At 38.1% G+C, this 20,094-nt stretch overlaps 1 protein-coding gene across 2 annotated transcripts in view; it reads left to right on the forward strand.

Moving 5' to 3' along the window:
• Window positions 1-20,094, forward strand: part of ylpm1 (YLP motif containing 1) — a 118,597-nt gene that overhangs the window by 81,734 nt on the left and 16,769 nt on the right. For both annotated transcript variants that reach the window (XM_069916107.1, XM_069916106.1), the window contains exons 15-19: window positions 1,042-1,218; window positions 1,718-1,801; window positions 3,949-4,032; window positions 5,969-6,079; window positions 9,465-9,516. In XM_069916107.1, the coding sequence (XP_069772208.1) occupies window positions 1,042-1,218; window positions 1,718-1,801; window positions 3,949-4,032; window positions 5,969-6,079; window positions 9,465-9,516 (508 nt within the window). The remainder of the gene's footprint in view (window positions 1-1,041; window positions 1,219-1,717; window positions 1,802-3,948; window positions 4,033-5,968; window positions 6,080-9,464; window positions 9,517-20,094) is intronic.

Below are 20,094 nucleotides of genomic sequence, written 5' to 3' on the forward strand. Positions count from 1 at the left end.
CGAAGGCCTTACTGAAGTCCATATAGACAACATCCACTGCGCTACCCTCATCCACATTCCTAGTCACCTCTTCAAAAAATTCAATCAGATTGGTCAAACATGACCTTCCTCCCACAAATCCATGTTGAGTGCTCCTGATCAGACCCTGTCTATCCAGATGTTTATAAGTACTATCTCTAAGAATTTTCTCCATTAATTTACCTACCACAGATGTCAAACTTACAGGCCGATAGTTGCCAGGCTTCCTCCTTGACATTGGCAACATTTTGTTTAACAGTGATTCCTATATTGTTGCTTCTTGATATGGGATGAATTAAACATTGATTAATTTTGAAGCTGTCAAACACTGCCAACTGGGAGGTTGGATGAAAAGTGGGCTTTCCAGTACAGATTCAACCTCTTTAATCCGGTGATGTTAGGACCTGGCCATTGTCAAACCACAGAAAATGCTGGAAGACAGAAATTGACCCCTAAGGGAAAATATAAAAGGTAGAACAAAGCTTAAAACAGGAAATAATACTGTGGGGAGGCACTGATAGCTTAGTGGTTGACACAATGTCTTTACAGTGCCAGCAATTGAAACGTTAGTAAAAACTCCTTACAGACAGCGCGGAACTCAAACTCCGGTCCTGATTGCGGCAGAATCAACCTTTACAGTGCTAGCGATAAGCACCAGGATTTGAGTCCTGTGCAGTCTGTAAGGAGTTTGTACTAATGGTGGCAGATTCAAAACATGCCAGATCACGGGAATTGCTGGACCACAGAGCGCTGGATAATAGGTATTTGAATCTCTGAACTTGAATTTTGTTAATCAGAAGTGTTTCTTGATCCTGGGTAGGTTTAAGAATCACCTATGTTGGTATGATGTACATCTTTTCTAACAAAAATACCATTTTGGAGTGAATTGTTGCCAACGTCCCATCCGTTTCTGGGAATACATACAATTTCTTTGAGTTGAAAAAAAGTGTCCTCTGTGTAATCACTTGTCTATTTCCATTTCTTATTATTATGTCATATTCTCTCTTGCTCTCTAACCATCAGGTCTTGGAGTATGAATATGAGCCAGAAATGGAGGATACATACAGAAGCAGTATGTTCAAAACATTCCGCAAAACGTTGGATGATGGCTTTTTCCCCTTCATCATTGTGGATGCCATTAATAATAGAGTCAAACATTTTGAACAATTATGGAGTGCAGCCAAAACAAAAGGCTTTGAGGTGAGGCAACTTTGTACGTTAAGTTGCTTCACAGAGTTTCTTCAGACGGTTAAAGGAAGGATGATAAACTCTTGGTTAAAGTAAGCAGTGTCTTAAAGGAGGAGAAATTGATCAAATGTTTGAAGATGGAATTTACAGACACTGAACCTTGGGAGCTGAATGCACAATCCAAGTCGTAAAATTATCCTCACAAGGTGCATTAACAGCTTTACATAGTTAGTAAATCTTTAAAAAATCTTTTTTATTTTGATAGTCACTTAACTTTAATGTTTGAACCATCATGGTTGCTTTGGTGAAAGGAGATGGGGTAAACATAGTCATAAATTCTTTAAAATTAGTGGTACAGATTATAGTTTTCATATTTCTACCAAAATTTTTTTTAATGAGTGACTATTTTTCCAGGAAATAGCATTAATATAAATACAGTTTAGCATGTTTCCATCCTTGTTTTTTGCAGTTGCAAACTGAATGTATCAATGTGATTTCTGTCTCATTCTAGGTTTATATTGCCGAAATGAGCGCAGATAATCAGACCTGTGCCAAGAGGAACATTCACGGACGCAAACTGAAGGAAATCAGTAAGGTAAATAAGCTTGATTTTCCATTTCTGAAAGTGATCTTTGCTAATAGTTTAGCAGTTGAGACAAATGAGAGTTGACAGATTTTTTTTGTCTCTGAGAGGACTTCTATCCCATGTGCCTCCGGTTACCCACTAGGAAGTGCGTTGGAAAAGCCTGAAGATGAGATTTTAGTTTTATCTATTATCCTGAAGAAAGTTCTATCCATCTGTTTAGTTTGTCCAAACTGAAACAGCTTGAACCAAAAACTTATTTTTAAGTTTAAGTTTTAGGATTAAAACACTTCTGTCAAAATGAATGCAGTGATTGACTTTACTAACTTTATTTAAGCTTTTAAGACACTAGGGGACAGGATTAACTTGATCTATCCATCAGAAAACTTTCAAAATGATAGGATTATAGTCCCATTTATACTCTCTGATTTCCCTATGATTCACATATAGTACTGATCAGAACCCCTTTGATTCATTTTTGCAATGTCCACTTATTTTTAAAAACCCTAGTGTCCCTAATGCTCTTGTAAGGATGTCATTAAGATGGAAAAGGTGCAAAAAAAATACATTCATGAGGATGTGTGACTAGAGAGTTTGAATTATAGGAGAAGTGAACATATAGAGTTGTATAAAATTATGAGGGGTATGGTAAGATAAATGGTCACAGTCTTTTCCACAAGGTAAGGAGTGTAAACCTAAAGGGCATAGATTTGAGGTGAGAAGGGAAAGATTTAAAATTTCTGACAGACATCCTTCTTCACACAGAGGATGTTGTCTTTCTGGAATGAGCACCCAGAGAGAATGACAATAGAAATATATAAGATTATGAGAGGAAAGTTCGGGGAGATGAAATAAATACTTTTTTTTACACCTGGTATGGGGTGTAGGTGAAGACTGGTACAATTGGGACATTTAGAAGACACATCGATAGGCATATGAATCGAAGAAAAATAGACTGTTAGGGAGGTAGGAAGGCAAGGATTAGATTGTTATGGAATAGGTTTATATAGGTCACCACAAGATAGTAGGCCAAAAGGTTCTGAGAAGCACGTGAAATTGGGTTTCAGAATAGATCCAAATTTTATCTCAAAATAGAAACCAGAGAACTTTAGCAGAAGATGGAGGCTGGTGCCATGCAAAGATCAATGATTGGACTGCCATGAAACATCAAATAGAAAAAAAACAATAATTATTTGATCTTAAAATGTGCAAGATGGGAGAATTGTAGTAAATTTCAGAGGGGGACATAAACTTGCTGTCAGAGTTTATGCATCATTGATACATGATATTTGTTTGGACAAATGTGATATTGTTGAATTTGGTCGGAATGGTAATTGGGAAGGTAAGACAGTAAATGGTATAGAGAAGTAACACCATCTATAATCCTAATGAAAAAGTTAAGCACTCATTAAAGATATTTCTGTTTACTTTTGGAGGATTGAAATAGGATGCAGATAATGAGATTGAGGAGAGTGTTCTTATTAAGTTGAAATAAACTTATAATACAGTGGACTGCTCTGTTTCCATTGCACAGGATGCGTTAAGATTCTAAAAATGTTGTAACATTTTGACAGGCAGCCTTGAAGAACGATTGAACAATTAAAATCTCCTTGGGTGTTTTAAAATTATGATGATGTTTGCTGGGGATTATTCAAAACTAGTTCTGCTTGTGGCCATGAAGAACAGATTATAAATATACAGAGGAACAAATAACATGTTTTGACAGAATACATGTGTTCAACCATCAGTGAGAATTTCAAAAACATTGTTGTGTGGAGTGTTTGTAACAGATAGCTTTGGTATGTTTAAGGGAAAGCTTGACACAAAGCTGAGGGAATCAGGAAAGGGTACTATAATTGGTAAGATTTAAAAATGCATTTAGTGGAAGTTGACTTGTGGAACTTAAGTTAAAAAATGTACTTTTCCTATTCTTTTTGTTTCAGTGAGTTAATATTGCCAAAGGAAAGGCAAGACTGCTTCATCATTCACTTTAAGGCTTAACTGGATCAGAGTCAAATTTAGTCTGATGTAATGTCCAAGGTTAATGCCTACTTGTTCAAACATTTTTATAGGCAACTGCTCTAGTCAACCTGGATACTAAATAAGTGATCACTTGCTGAAGCTTTGTTCATTAACGTGTATTTTGTGTCATTTTACAGATGGCTGATCATTGGGATTCAACTCCACGCCATATGTTGCGTTTGGATATCAGATCATTGCTCCAAGATGCTGCAATTGAAGAAGTAAGAAACCCAAATACAATCAGACTTGTTATTTTATTTTTATCCTAATATTATGTTACTCCTATTTTTGCTCTCCTGAATTTCTTGCAAGAATATTGTGGATTTTGTTTGATCTATATATACATCAGTTGAAATTGGAAATAGAATCAAGGGGGAGTCGGAAGGAACAGGAGAGGGATTTTTCAAAATAATGCAGAAGTCATCCTTTTAAATTTATGCTGTTATTAAAATGATTATTTAATTCTGTCCTTTCAGTTGCCTATTCTGGTTTTACATTTCTAATTTTTGTACCTATATTTGAATGTAGCTGGTTTAATTTGTATTCATTTGAAAGTTAAATCTGTGCTTAATTACCCCCCCCCCTCCCCCCAGAAGTGCCACTCAGTTTCAAAAAAAAGAATTACTTCCCTTTTATTTTTGAAAATTAGGCGCCATTTATTGAAAAGTATTTTACTGGCTTGCCTGAAAGGTGCAAGTGTTATGAGCCCAGAGGACCTCAAAACCCAGCAGCATTAGAAATTCACCAAGACAAATAGTTACTTAAACAAAAGTTGCTTTTAATTATCTTTAAACATGAAAACAGGATCAAACTTTAACATTACTATTACTAACTTAACCCCCTTCTAATTCTAATGTGTATATGTTCAGGAAAGTTCTTTGATTCACAGTCCAATCTCACTTCTCCAAGTTTACCGGTATCAGGCAATTCTTATACTGTGCACAGAATTTAACATTTATGAATTTCACCAAGCTTTGGTGCTTGAAAGGTAAATGGTTACTGCTGAGGGAGGTTTCTGTTGGTTTTCTGAGAGAGATTTGTTGCTCATTGGACACTCACAACTGATTCTTTCTGATCAGCCAATTCTTGCCGAAGAAACTTTCCCCGTCAGGGTTTTTCAGCTGATAACCTCTTTCTTTCAGGTCACCACAGATGTTTCTTTTTGTTTCCCTTATTTCAAGTGAAACTTTAGACAGCCAGCCCTCTCCTCTTGTATGGACCACAAGGGCTTTGACCAGGCTGAACTAAGAACTCACAACCCATCTTCAAAATGGGGTTTTTCCACAAGCTTGCCAGCTTGTCCTGTTCCAGTCCCAGCAGCTGCTGCTGAACTGTAGAACTGAACATTGTCTCTCTCTCTCACTCAGAGAAAACCACATGACTCTCTTAGCACAGCCAACTGCACTCAGACAGACTGTGGCTCCGGACTTAAGCTTCCGAGTTCATTCATCTGTTGCTTTCCAAAACAATAATCCATTACTCCACAGCATGTCCAATTAACACCTACTTGTAAAGTCCTTATAGGGATTCTTCAAAGTTTGTGCAAAGGCACTCAGGGCCTGAACTGTCTGGCTTGAGTAGAGCTTTGAATTTCTTGCAAGAATATTGTGGATTTTGTTTGGTCTGTATATACATCAGTTGAAATTGGAAATAGAATCAAGGGGAGACGGAAGGAACAGGAGAGGGATTTTTCAAAATGATGCAGAAGTCATCCTTTTAAATTTATGCTGTTATTAAAATGATTATTTAATTCTGTCCTTTGAATTGTTCCAATGAGATGTTTTAAAGTTTTTGTATCTGTATGTGACCTCAACAAAAAAAACTGCCACAATTTAACTCCTATAAGACATATCTATATACAATATAACATAATCTGTCACACAAGAGCAATGATTTCTGACATTTTATTTCTGAGCCAGGAATTCTGGTGTTTAACTCAAATGTTTTTGTGGAAATAAAGGGAACGTTGGTTGACCAACCACCTAAAATTCGTCTTTACACTGATTGGTTTTCTAAAATACAATTATTCAGATGGTGCAGTCTACACGAACCTACCCTCTCACTCTCCAGAGACCATTCTTAGTGCAATGGAAAGGAGTAGTATCAATAACTCACTGCCTTTTCTAAAAGCATTATTGGGTCTAATCCTTTATTTAGGTTGAAATGGAGGATTTTGATCCCAGTACTGAGCAACAGCCACAACATTCAGAAGAACAGCCACAAGATGAATCTAAGAAGGACGCTGCTGAAGAAGAGGAATACGAAACGGTAGGAGACGTCATCGCTGACAGAACCCTTTACCCTCTCAGGGACACTACTTACACTGGTATGCTTGTCAGTAAGAAATTCAAAGTGTCCCTGACCTAAAACAGGAGACAGTTTCTGGAGTGTTAAATTGTGTTCTTAAATCATGATTTTTGGGATGTTAGTTATTCATTGACAAAAGGCAAAGGAGGAAAAACCCAACACCCAACCCCAACCAACCAATTTTCCCCTGCAACCGCTGCAACCGTGTCTGCCTGTCCCGCATCGGACTTGTCAGCCACAAACGAGCCTGCAGCTGACGTGGACTTTTACCCCCTCCATAAATCTTCGTCCGCGAAGCCAAGCCAAAGAAAAGAAGGTTTGATTATAAAGTAAAGTGATTTTTAAGAGTGTGATGTTCAATTTGGAGCGAAGTAACTCTTGATGAAAACAATAAATTACTTCAAATTGATTATATATCATGGAGGCAGTAGGTCCCTTAAATTAATTTACAATTAGGGTTCAAGATCAAAATTGTATTTCACAAGTTTTTTTGAGATTTGGCTTGTTATGCTTTGAATTGTCACTTCTTTACGTGAGTTCTGCGTTATTGGTACATTCTGAAATTATGCAGATTGAAAATGTCAACAATAAATCAAAAGACTTCAAAATAGTTGTTAGCAGAGCAGAACACCAAGCAGTAGCTTTTATAATGTTGTCCAATATTAGTGGTATGCAGTTTAAAGGACTAATGTTGTTGGCAGCTCTTTGAAAATATAAAGCCTATGGTATCCTCGCTGTCTATACACAAAAAAAAACGTTTGAACTGATAGCTGCAGTGACAGGAAAAGCTGTAGGCAGTTTGCGTATGGCATAATCCCACAAACTGTAAAAAGATAAATCTACACTGTGTCTGCTTTGCTTTACAGTTGTAAGATAAGTATTGGACACTTCATCGTTAGTTAGTTTCTTTCCCCTGCAGTTTTCCAGTGGGGCAAATGGGATCTTGGTTTAATGTTCACCTTCTGAAAGATGCGCGAATCTTGGAAGTGCAGCACTTTAATGATATCGGCCTAGATAATGTGCTCATGTTTTTATTGTGGCAATTTTCTAAGGTTAGATATACATTTGTACATTGAGCCGTTTTGGCTCAATTTACACCCCATTAACATACAACCCCGGTACATTTTAAATGGTGGGAGGAAATCAGAGCCCCCGGAGAAAACCCATGCAGACACAGGGAGAACGTACAAAGTCCTTACAGACAGCGCAGGATTCGAACCCCGGTCTGTTCCCAATCACTGGCACTGTTTGAGTGTTAATACTGAGGCAAATTTTTGATTCAAGGTTAGACTAGATGAGTAAATGAAAGAAAACTTGTTGAAAAAGTTTAGTAATATGCAGGAAAAATATGATTAGGGCTATTTGATTACATGGTGGACAAATGATAAAAGTGGATTAGATTATCTGTTTCAACATTGTGATACAGTACTAGTTTTTCTTAATAAATGCAAAATGTTGGCAGAATTTAATCATGTTAAATCTACAGACAGATGATACCTAATGAGCAATGTAGTGTGTGTCTGTATTTCTTACTGACATGAATACCTAACTAGAACTTGCTCTGAAATAAATGAACATGTTTTTCTTTATATAAAATTAAGTTTGTAACAAACAAGACTGGCAGCAGATAATCCTATTTCAGATAATGTATTTGAATTTGGAAAGAAAACAAGTTTTTTGAAATGTAGCAAATAAGGATGCAGCTGTTTGTTGATGTACATTTGCATTAAGGATGATATTTTCATTTAGCTCTGGATAACAACAGATAGTTATGATTTTCTTTTTACTAAATTCTGAAGCCTTGAAATTCTGTTCATCAAAGAGCAATCCTTCAATTCAGCATGAGAAATGTTACAATGCAGATTTGTTAGGTTTGTTTCACATGCCTTGATTATCGAATATAACACAGGTAGTGTCTGATTGAATAACCATCAGTGTCATTTTCCATTTAACATCTATTCTTTGAAATGAAGAAATAATTTATTTTTGGTTCCAGTATAATTCCAAAATTACTTAATGACAAAAAGCTTTTTCTCTAATTCTTTATTACTGATTAATATTTTTAAGCAACTCTGAAGTTTGGGATCTTGCTGTACATTAGTAAATTACTTTCCAAGGTATTTGTTGTATTTTAGTATTCAGCTGATGTTGCATACATTTATTTTCTATTTACTGAACCATGTAAATAGAACTTTTGAGATATTTAAAATAAAAATAATTTAAATTCAGCTCTCAGTAAATTAGTGATAAGTAAAGTTGGTGATATAGAGGACAGAGAAGAAGGCTAGTCCACAACAGGATCTTGATCAGTTGGGAAGAAGTAGCAAATAGAATTTAATTCTGACAAGTACAGGTTGTTGAACTTTGGCAAGTCAAACCAGGGTCGGACTTGCACAATAAATGGCAGGACCCTGAAGACTATTGTAGAACAAAGGCACTGAGGGGGACAGATGTGTAGTTTTGTGAAAGTGATGTCTTAGCTGGACAGTGTGGTGTTTTGCACACTTCCCTGCATTGGCCAGGGTATTGAATATAAAAGTTGGGATCTCCATTATATAGCTATTCAAGGCATTGGTGAGACGACACTTCGAAGTACTCTGTGCAATTCTGGTTGCCCACTTATAGGAAGAATAGCAAAAAGTTGTAAGGGGTGCAAAGAATATTCATCATGATGTTACCAGCACTGGAGGGCTTAAGTTATAGAGAGAAGTTGGGTTGGCTTGGTCTTAATTCCTTATTGTAGGAGCCTGAGGGGTGATGCTATAGAGTTTTATAAAATCGAGAGGCATGGGTAAACTGAATCCTTACTTTCGATTCCACACAGTAGGCAATAGATATAGGTTTATGGTGAGGGGACTGATTTGAGAGGGACCCAAGTGCATTTTATTTCGGCCAGAGGATTGTGTATCTGGAAAAAACTGCAGTGGAAGCTGCAGAAGTGGTTGCACTTTTGACATTCAAAAGGTATTGGACAGGTAAATGGATCGGGAGGGCTTAGAAGGATTTGGGCTAATTGCAGGTAAATGGGACTAGCCCAGAATGCCAACTTGGTCGGCATGGATGAATTGGGTTGGAGGGCCAGTTCTATGCTCTTATGGCTGTGATTGGTTAACATCTGGTTATAATCTTGTGTAGATGTAATTTAATGAGGAAAGGACATTCTTTTCAAGTGAAGCGTTATTAATTTATTTATGCCATGGTATCTTGATTCTGTCTTTCGCCAAGCATGTTTGATTTGTTTTCCTGCTGAAGCAAGGGTCATTATCTTCGAAACTACCTGTATATACCATTAAAGATTTCATTCTAACCAGATGAGCTTCTCTGTATGTGTGTGTGTATGATTTAGGGTTTCGTGACAAAAAGCAAATGGGAAATGGACACATCGGAAGAGAATCTAGGTAGGTACGATTTCTTTTTTGTTTATAGATTGAAAGGTCATGGTTTAAGAAATGCACACAAATGTGCATGGATCAGTAGCTTCTAATTTTTGCAGTGCTGTAACCTATACTTGATTTGATTCATTGGTGTGACTTAAATGGCTATTAATACTTTATTTTTCAAAATGTAATCACTTTGCTGTGATTCTGTGCTTTTAGAATACTTCACTGTAAAATACATGCATATGCTGTGCACGGCTAAATTTGTAAACTGAAAACACATCAGATTGCCCTGAAAATTGTATACAACATTAATAATGGATTCTTCAAGTAAAATGTTAATACTTGAACATCAAGTTGCTGAATGTAAAATAATTTCTTGCATAATTATGTTTTTACTGGTTTGAATTTTTTTTAAGTGTCAACTGAACTGTGAGGTAATAACTGTATAGATTTTAGGCCACGTACATTCAAAAAAAAGTTCCTTTTATGAAATATGACCTTAACCAAAACCATCTGATTGCATATCTCTTTAATACAGTGTTGCTACACATATCTGTAGGAGTAACTTGTCCTAGCACCTGTTTCTTGACTACTCAATGGATTTGAAATTCTCGTAGAAATGGAACTTGCTCTAACATCATCTTTGCAGATGGCATTTAAATCCAGCAGTAATTAAATAAATCCAACTTTTCTGAAAAGGAAAATATCCCATCTAACTGGTGATCAGATGTGTATATTTGTATTACTTCAGTATTTTGGAAATTAATTTGTAACTTGGACTTTCTTGGAATATTTGTGTCGCTAATTTGGCAACTTGCTATTGAACAGTATTTTGCTAAGCAGTTACATTGATGAATTGCAGTTCACTTGGTGTTATAAAATACGACTAAGTTGGATCAATGAAAAATAGACCAATCGTACACAATGGGATTTGAGCTCGAATGTTTAATGTTTAAAAACCTTTAAATGGTACAATAATTAAAAGTATATTTTAATAAGGAATTGTGGAGATTGGTTAAAATTTTTTCAATGATTTAGCAAGTAACAAAGACTACTTTCTTGTATAAAATGGTTGCTTTCAATTTGTATAATTACATGTCAAAAGAAATATTATTTTAGAAGATAGCGGGTCAAATTTTGCCTTTCAAATTAATGCATTCCTATTACCAGACATAATTAACTGCAGCATCTGACCTTTTGATAAACAAGCTACCTATCACAAGAAATGCTTTCATTGCATATGACAATTAGTATCAATTTGTTCTCTTGTTGTGTCTGTTCTTCCCATCTGTGCACGCTATTCCGATGCGCTTGCTGTATCCCACATATCGAGACCATGGATATTCAACCTTGGAGCCAAATTTATCTGTGGCAAACCACTTGCAGGAGCTAGACATCAACATCCTGTTTTGTAGTAAAGCACAAAAATCTGTAGACACTGTGGTTGAAGTAAAATCACAATGCGGGAGAAACTCAGCAGCTCAAACAATGTCCAGGACACTTTTGACCTGCTGAGATTCTACAGCATTGTGTTTTTACAACATTCTCTTTGTGTTTGTTTGTTCCTGGAATTGTGAAGTGAATTTCTTCTAAATCCTTCTAAATCAAATACCAAAGCTAATATCTATTATCATAAATTTAATAGGAATTTTGAGTCTCACTTTACTGAAGTTCCACTGTACATTTTCAGTGTGGGAAGACATGTGCTTGGCCATTCCCTGGCCAAACACACGATCAATGTCAGCAGGAGGGGAGGTGAGAGGAGGGGGGGTGGTGGTTGTGTGGCTGATGACATTGTATTGGTGGTGATGCAGTTGTCAAAGTTGGGTGTTGGTGGTAGAGGCCAACCTTGCGTCGCAAAACTGCCTATCTCAAAATGTGCATGAAAAATCCATCGTTCTTCATAGAATAACAAAACTTTTATAACATTAGTCTGTTGTCTCAAGGTAATATCATTGCCAATATTAATAGATTAACTATTTTCTATTTGACCAATTTTTCCTATGTATTTTCCCAGAGTTTGGTCATGTTGCACTTCTGTCAGTAGTTCCTAATGCAAGATTCAACGTGTTGTAGTACTTGATCATGTGGCAAATATGCATATTGATGATGCTTGTTGGTGCATTTAAAAACGATGTCACGTAGATGTTTCTTAATTGTAGCAATAGATCATCCCCTCCCCTCTCTAAAACCACGATTTTATAACCAGTTTAATATTAAACAATGAAATGTTAACAAAAAGGGGTCTGAATCAATGATGGAAAATTCCATCAAACATAGAAAAATGTTTAAACCAATGATCATGTAATCACCTGACTCACCTTGGTCACCTGATGTATGGAAATCTATACAAATATACATTTTGAAATGGAATGTTAATCACCACAGGTATGTTCATTGTAACTAGTGATAAAGATATCAATGAACCTTAATTATGGATGGTCTTGGCTCTGGTGAGCATGCACATGATTGTGTTAATGAATTATATGAACAGTCTCGTAGGTCTGACAATTCAGAAACATACTGATGTCCACGTTGCACTCTGAAATTTTCAAGAAAAAATAAAACAATTTTCCTTCTGGTACAACTGTGGGAGATGCAACATATTTGCTTCTTCCCATTACTAATCAGTTCATTTTCAGAACAAGGACACAAAAATTGGTGCTTAAATATGTTGGAAAGGTTGTTGCTTTATTTCTTCGTACTGAGGGTAATGTGCCATTTTGAACAAGCAGCACCAGTGTTTATTTATTTGAATGTTGTTTCTTGTGTAAATTCGTGTTTGCTCCACATTACAATTTGTTTTCCCTGTATTTGAGGCAAAATCTGAATGCTTATTTATTTGAGATTTCATGCTGATCTTTAATCAAAATTCCAAGGAGCTTGTGATCAAAAAGAAGTTTAATAATAACAGAATATAATTTTATAAATATAAAGCTAATATTTACCGTATACTTCAGTGTATAAGACAACCTTCAGATAAGACTGAATTTCATGGTTTTATCATATATCGGGTGCATAAGATGACCCCTCACAAAAATGCGTGTTGACTGAGCTGGGGTCACGTTGACGGAGCTGTTGGGCACGGCCAGAAGGTGGGTGATGTCCTGGAGCCTCCAGCAGAACGAAGAAAGTATGATGCAAGTTTTAAGTTAAAGGTTATTGAAGAGGCCAAGGAATCTGCCATTCATGCTGCTGCAAGGATATTGGACATAACTGAGAAGGTGAGAAGAGAGTGGAGAAAGATTGAAGATGTTTTAAGAAAAATACCAAGAAAAAATGTTCGATGAGAAGAGGAATCATTCGTTGGCCAGAGTTGGAAAATCACGTTGCAGAACGGGTACTCGGAACAGAGGCAGGATTGCTACATAGTCACAAGCAATAAAATCAGAACATGTGCACTGAAGTGGGCATGGTCAAACCCAGAACACAGTAGAGATTCAGTAGGCTGGTGAAGCCTTATGATGACAGTGTAAACAGTGAGACTCCGGGTATGCTTGCTGAGTCCTTTGCCGTAGTTGATGATAGTGTAATGATTTTGAAGGATTTTAGATGTGTTTTTTAATAATAAAAATGTATTTCTAATATACTAGTAGCTTGAAAAGTTGTTGTAGGGTGAGGTCTGAGTGGGTTATGGTATTGAGTGGTATTTTGAGTGGAAATTTAAGGTCACATTTTTGTATCTGGCCTATAAGACGGCCCCGTGTTTTTTGGTTCCTTCAAGGGTCGAATTATACGCCGAAATGTAAAGTAAATATGATTTCAAGTTCAGTTTTATTATCATCTAACTGGGCATGCACAACCAGATGAAACAGCGTTTCTCTGGACCACTGTGGACACACACACGCATAATGCACAGCTTGTGATAATTACATATGCTGTTTACGTAAATGTTTAAATATTTCAGAATAATTTACTGGTTTCATTTATAAGAGACCCAAGGTTACAGAATACCATTCATCAATCTCATAGACTGCAGGAAGGAGCTATTTCCCAGCCGGGAATCCTGATTTTGATCTTCCTGTACCCCTCTTTCTGATGGTAGTGGGTCAAAGACGGATGGTAAGGAGATTGTCAATAATTCTTGGAGCCCTGTTTAAGCAACGCTCCCATTGAATGTCATCAATAGAGGAAAGGGAAACCACAATGATTTTCTCAGCCTGAGTTATGATCCTCTGTATTCACTTGCGATCAATACACACAATGATGCCACTGGACAGGACACTCCTGTAAAATGTTGCCCTCGTCAGACTCCTTGTGATGTGTCGGCACTGTTGTGCCTTCCTGACTAATGAGAAGGTGTTGTGGGTCTGTGCACGATAGAGCCATTGGTGTGTAGTGGAGCATGGTCGACCTTCATCCTGCTGAATTCCACAATCATCTGCTTTGTCTTATCCACATTTCTTATCCATATTGAGACTCAGGCTGTTGTTCACAAACCATTTAACGAGCCTCCCAACCTCACCCCTCGTTGCTGATGAGATCAACTCTCCAAAAACAGTGTTGCTGTTGTAACTGCTGTAGTGGCAGCGCTGCAGCTGGTGCGTACCCGGGAAAATGGGGAGCAGAGACAAAGCACTACTTCGTGAAATTCAATCACCTGGTCCTAATGCTGATGGCTCCATCCAGGCTTGAAACGGCCTGTTAAGGGAGCCACTGGCGTTTTTATTTAAAATCATGCAACCGCGGGATCTGTGGCCAAGATGGCAGTGCTTTTGCTAGCGGCGGCTTCGTGAGTTTGCAGACCAGTGAAGCAGTGGATTAGTGAGGGGCATCAGAAACGAGGAGACCACCACCCACTGAGAAGGATAGGAGACGACTGTACAGGACGGTGACCATGACAGTGGACCAGTGAGAGGCTCAGCGGCTGAAGGACCCACAAAGACTGCGGACTGTCAAGATTTGGGTTCAAAGGACTCACACAAGCTGTGGGCTGCTGGCAACTGGCTCATGGAAGCCATGTATTGGAACCAGGATTTGAGAAGGTGCTGAAGGCAAGAAAGACTCCCACAAGGTCTTGGACACTAAAAACTTCCTGATTATATTGGAGGCTTGGACCTGGAGCTCAGATTGCCAATAGATAGAACTGTCCATTGTGTAGCTGCAATCTGTGTGTTTGTAGGATGACTGGAGCCGAATCCATGGTGCGCCAGTGACACTGAAGGGACTCTTTTGCTTCTCTTTCTCTTGCTGTAAGAGTAGCCGGGCAATACTAATGGTGACTCTTTGTCTGCCTTATGGCAGACTAAAGAAATTTACATTTTCTGTTTCATTGCATGATAATAAAAGAATCTTGAACTCCTGTCATCCACATACATTTTGATTTTGTTTCAACTGAATCTGGCAATGCTGTCGTGAATCAGCAGTGTGAACAGAACCGGGCTGTGCACACAGCTCTGTGGTGCGCTGGTGGACAGCGTGATGGGACTTGAGATTTTGCAGCCAAGCTGGAGGACAATGCAAACGAGTTTCAAAGATGCAGATTAATGAGGGAGGAAAAACACTTCAACAAATCTGATTTGCAAATGATTTATTTATTGAAGCACTGCTAAAACTATTAGTTAAACTACAAGTAAGTTGATAAAGTAACAAAACAAATACATCATTAAAGAAAGCTAATGCATGCATTCTGCATACTCAGGACTCCGCACAAATGGGATTTGGGCTCAAGATCATCATATCAAGTCACGTTTATTATTATCTGATTGCACAAGTACCACCCGACAAAACAGTGTTCTCCGGTCGTCAGTGCAAAACATGTAGACACACAACCAGACAAAGCACACCCACAAGTGCATAAGTATTGTGTCCTTATTCTGAGCTTTCCCGAGTGTACAGTACCCTTGTATGGAATGATGCCATTAGTCAAAATTATATTCAGTTATATCTTTTGTAAATAATTCTTTCCAAGAATTTTTGCTTTGCATTTCTTCCAGGAAATTACATTTTTAATTTGGACCAATTTTGTAAAAAAAAACCGATTTAATCGATTTGAGTTCTTGCTACTGATTGTGTAATCTTTGGTTACCTACATAATGGATGCACTATATAGAAAATTGTTGCATGCAAAGTTTTGAATTATTTCTGGTAATGTCATTTTGCAGTATATATGTGGAATTCTTTTCCATTTCTTTCCAATTTTCTGCTTGTAAAATGTGCATGAAATAAGGATGCAAAATGGTGATTTAGCAGCTTTGAATACTTTCATTTATATAAGAGCAAACCAAAATATTATTTGGATTATTTGCATTTCTACACAAGCAATTGTAATGAAGTATACAGCCTTTGTCACATTGGAGAATGTTCAGGGAGTTTAGTAATGTCAAATGAATGCCATATGAGACTTTATTCACTTTTTAAAAATTGTCATATTTTCATAATAATCTCTTGAAAGTTTTTTTAAAGAAGATACAAAGTATCTTGCTGTTGTTTTGCAATATTAACCATAGTAAAATTAAATTGATATAGTAAAATTAAAGAATGTAATAGATTCAGGAGATTGTTTTCATAATGGTTTTACTTGGTATTTCTTTGCTTATATTTAACCACGAAGAAAGGTAAGCTTAAGTTTCAGTAGTTTGTTTACATGATTGCTGAAAATTTCCAGATTTTGTTTTTGTTGCATTTCCATGCTACTTTGGGGTTCTATCAATGCCTGGGGATTAATTCTTAAATCTCATTTTAATTTGACAGGAGTTCTAATTATAGCAGGCAGGTTTTTAAAAATTGTCCAGTTTAGCAGAGGAATTGCTCAGTGCAACAGCACCATCTTTTTGATTTAGAATAGCTAAGCACTATTGTGGCATATCAACTTTATTTCACTTTTGCATTTCAAGGGACTGTAGATTCTAATGGATTCCAAGGGGACAGGAATTGTTAAGATAACGGACAGGTTGCTGACATTGTTCAATCCCCTGTGCCGAGACAGATTTGACTGTAGGATACCCGGGGGGAAAAAAAAGGTGATATTGGGCATCTTCTTTGCATCTTGAAATGTTTTAAATTGTGTGCTGTGGACCTCATGGGGGAAAAAGTAAATGATATACAAAAAGGGAGTACCATACAGCTAATATGACATCCACCATTCCAAAATCCAAGCTCTGAACAAATTATGAAATAACTACCGATATAAGTGAATATTGTGAAAGAGGAGGCTGATGTGTTCTTGGGAAGGCGATGGTCCTCCATTCTGGAGACATGACCCACCCAGCGCAGTTGGGTCTTCAGCAGCGTGGATTCGATGCTTGCGGACTCTGCCAGCTCGAGTACTTCGATGTTGGTAATGAAGTCACTCCAATGAATGTTGAGGATGGAGCGGAGACAGCGCTTAGGAGCCGTAGGTGATGCTGGTAGAGGACCCATGATTCGGAGCCGAACAGGAGTGTGGGTATGGCAACGGCTCTGTACACGCTGATCTTCGTGTGTTTCTTCAGGTGGTTGTTTTTCCAGACTCTTATGTAGTCTTCCAAAGGTGCTATTTGCCTTGGCGAGTCTGTTGTCTATCTCAGTGTCAATCCTTGCATCAGATGAAATGGTGCAGCCGAGGTAGGTAAACTGGTTGGCCGTTTTGAGTTCTGTGTGCCCGATGGAGATGTGGGGGGGGCTGGTAGTCATGGTGGGGAGCTGGCTGATGGAGGACCTCAGTTTTCTTCAGGCTGACTTCCAGGCCAAACATTTTGGCAGTTTCCGCAAAACAGGACGTCAAGCGCCGGAGAGCTGGCTCTGAATGGGCAACTAAAGCGGCATCGTCTGCAAAGAGTAGTTCACGGATAAGTTGCTCTTGTGTCTTGGTGTGAGCTTGCAGGCGCCTCAGATTGAAGAGAATCTCATCCATGCGGTACCGGATGTAAACAGCGTCTTCATTGTTGAGGTCTTTCATGGCTTGGGTCAGCATCATGCTGAAGAAGATTGAAAAGAGGGTTGGTGCGAGAACACAGCCTTGCTTCACGCCATTGTTAATGGAGAAGGGTTCAGACAGCTCATTGCTGTATCTGACCCGACCTTGTTGGTTTTCGTGCAGTTGGATAATCATGTTGAGGAACTTTGGGGGGGGCATTGGAGGCGCTCTAGATTTTGCCAAAGCCCTTTCCTGCACACGGTGTCGAAGGCTTTGGTGAGGTCAACAAAGACGATGTAGAGTCCTTTGTTTTGTTCTCTGCACTTTTCTTGGAGCTGTCTGAGGAGAAAGACCATGTCAGTAGTTCCTCTGTTTGCGCGAAAGCCACACTATGATTCTGAGAGGACATTTTCGGCGACACGAGGTACCACTGGCCACCGAGACAGAGGTGCCCCAAAGAAGGGGTACAAGGACTGCTTAAAGAAATCTCTTGGTGCCTGCCACATTGACCACTGCCAGTGGGCTGATATCGCCTCTAACCGTGCATCTTGGCATCTCACAGTTCAGCGGGCAGCAACCTCCATTGAAGAAGACCGCAGAGCCCACCTCACTGACAAAAGACAAAGGAGGAAAAACCCAACACCCAACCCCAACCAACCAATTTTCCCTTGCATCCGCTGCAATCGTGCCTCCCTGTCCCGCATCGGACTTGTCAGTCACCAACGAGCCTGCAGCAGACGTGGACATACCCCTCCATAAATCTTCGTCCGCGAAGCCAAGCCAAAGAAGAAAAAGGAGGCTGCTGTGTTTTATTCGGAGAGAGACCGTATTAAATTGTGTTGTCTTAAAAGAGTAAATCTTATGGACAGTTAGAAAATAGAAAATCACCAAGACTACAGATTCTAGAAATCTGAAATAAACAGAACATGCTGAAAAATGTCGTCGGGGTCAGGCAGCATCTGACAAAGAAAATAATTAAAGCTTCAGGTTGAAGATGTTTTACCATAACAGAATGGAAGCAGACATCTTAAGTGGCAAAGGAGGAAAGGGAGAACAATGAGAATGGGTGTTGTCGGTTGAAATTATGTAGTCATTGAATCACACACTCGATGCTGCAGCTATATTATTTCATTCTACAGATATTCCCTTCTTTCCACCCTGCAACCCCCCTGCCACTTGCACCTACTTTCAGCCTTTAGCGAAACAAACTCTGCTACACTGCTGGAGTAACATAGTGTGGAATGCAGCATCAGTGATAGAAAAAAGAATAATCAACATTAAAGCTGAAACTCTTTATGGGCGTTTCTGTTTTTCTGTCTTTCTCCATTCTAATTGCTTCCTGTCTGTCTCATATCTGATGAAGGTCTTTGATATGTCAATGTTTCTCTTTAGTTGGATGTTGTCTGGCCTTCATGGTTTTTCTAGCATTTTCTGTTTGTTGTAGGAGCTTATGCATATTATACTAGACAATGCATTTTTTTTTCCAAAAGATTTGCTTCTTGAAAATATTGGGGATAATGATGGGCAACTTCATGCTGAACACATACATAATTTCAGATTTGCTGAATCACGTAGGAAGCTAGAGAAACATTAAATAAACTTTATTGAATTTACCCTGTTTAATCAGATAATGATGCTGACATATTGCATTAGTTCAACTGACCTAAAGATGTTTTGGAACTAATTGTCTTGGTCACCAATTTTACAACCGAAGTAGAGCTCATAGGCTTTCTTAATAAGTTCAGTCATGCTGCGTATTTGAGCCTTCAGAGTATATGTTCCAAAAATGTAACAGAATCTATCACCACTATCGTGACATTGATAAGACATATCTGCTGTATTGAATCTTCCTGAAGCCAATAAATGCTATTGTTAGTACACTCTCTATGCTATTGCCTGAAGAACATGTGTATCAAAGTGTGATCAATCTATATCAATATAATTCAGAGCATCTCTATATGTGAGCTGCTTTTATAGCCTGCCTGCATCTAGCCTGACTAAGAATGCCCAGGCCTCAGGCAACATTTGCATAGGACCTGCACTGAGTGCATGCCTAGGCATGTTTGGACTATCCAAAATAGCTTGGTTTGTGGAAAATATGCTAGTAAACTTAAAATATGACAAGAAATCACAAAATAGGTTATATCTTTTTTTAAAAAAGTACATGATAGGAACATTTTAAGGTGATTTTCCTAATCAACAGCCCAAGGTCCATAAAATACACCCACAATTGTTCAGGAAGCAAAATCTTCATTGTCTAGTGTTAGTTAGCTTTTGAAATTGCCTCAGCAATTATATGGATGGTGTGCATGAAAATAATGGCAGTAATTAAGCATTTGAATTGAAGAATGGTAGAGCTGTGAAGGTTCACATTGAAGAAAAAGATAGAGTTTTCACAATTCCAAAATCTACAGATCGGGTAGACATCAGTATGTTGAAGATGCAGATTTTAAAGTTGACTGAGCCTCAAACTTGATGAAAGGTGCCGAAGACACAGTAAAGTTGCAACTCAGAAGAACAGTATTGATTATGGACTTTGCTGTGAGGAAGTCAGGAGGACCCTCCAATTACCAATTGCATTGGTAATTTCAAGGGATACTGGTTTGTAAGAGTAATTCAAGAGCAATTAATTAAAGAACAATAATTGATTGAACTGATGAGAGATTTTGTGCGATATAGCTATTTTCTAGGTGTGGTTCTATATTAGTCTAGCACAGTAGTTCCCAATCTTTCTCAGGCTGCTGCCCACTTGGCTCCCA

The sequence above is a fragment of the Narcine bancroftii genome, chromosome 2 (assembly GCF_036971445.1).
Source record: "Narcine bancroftii isolate sNarBan1 chromosome 2, sNarBan1.hap1, whole genome shotgun sequence".
Classification (NCBI taxonomy): Eukaryota; Metazoa; Chordata; class Chondrichthyes; order Torpediniformes; family Narcinidae; genus Narcine; species Narcine bancroftii.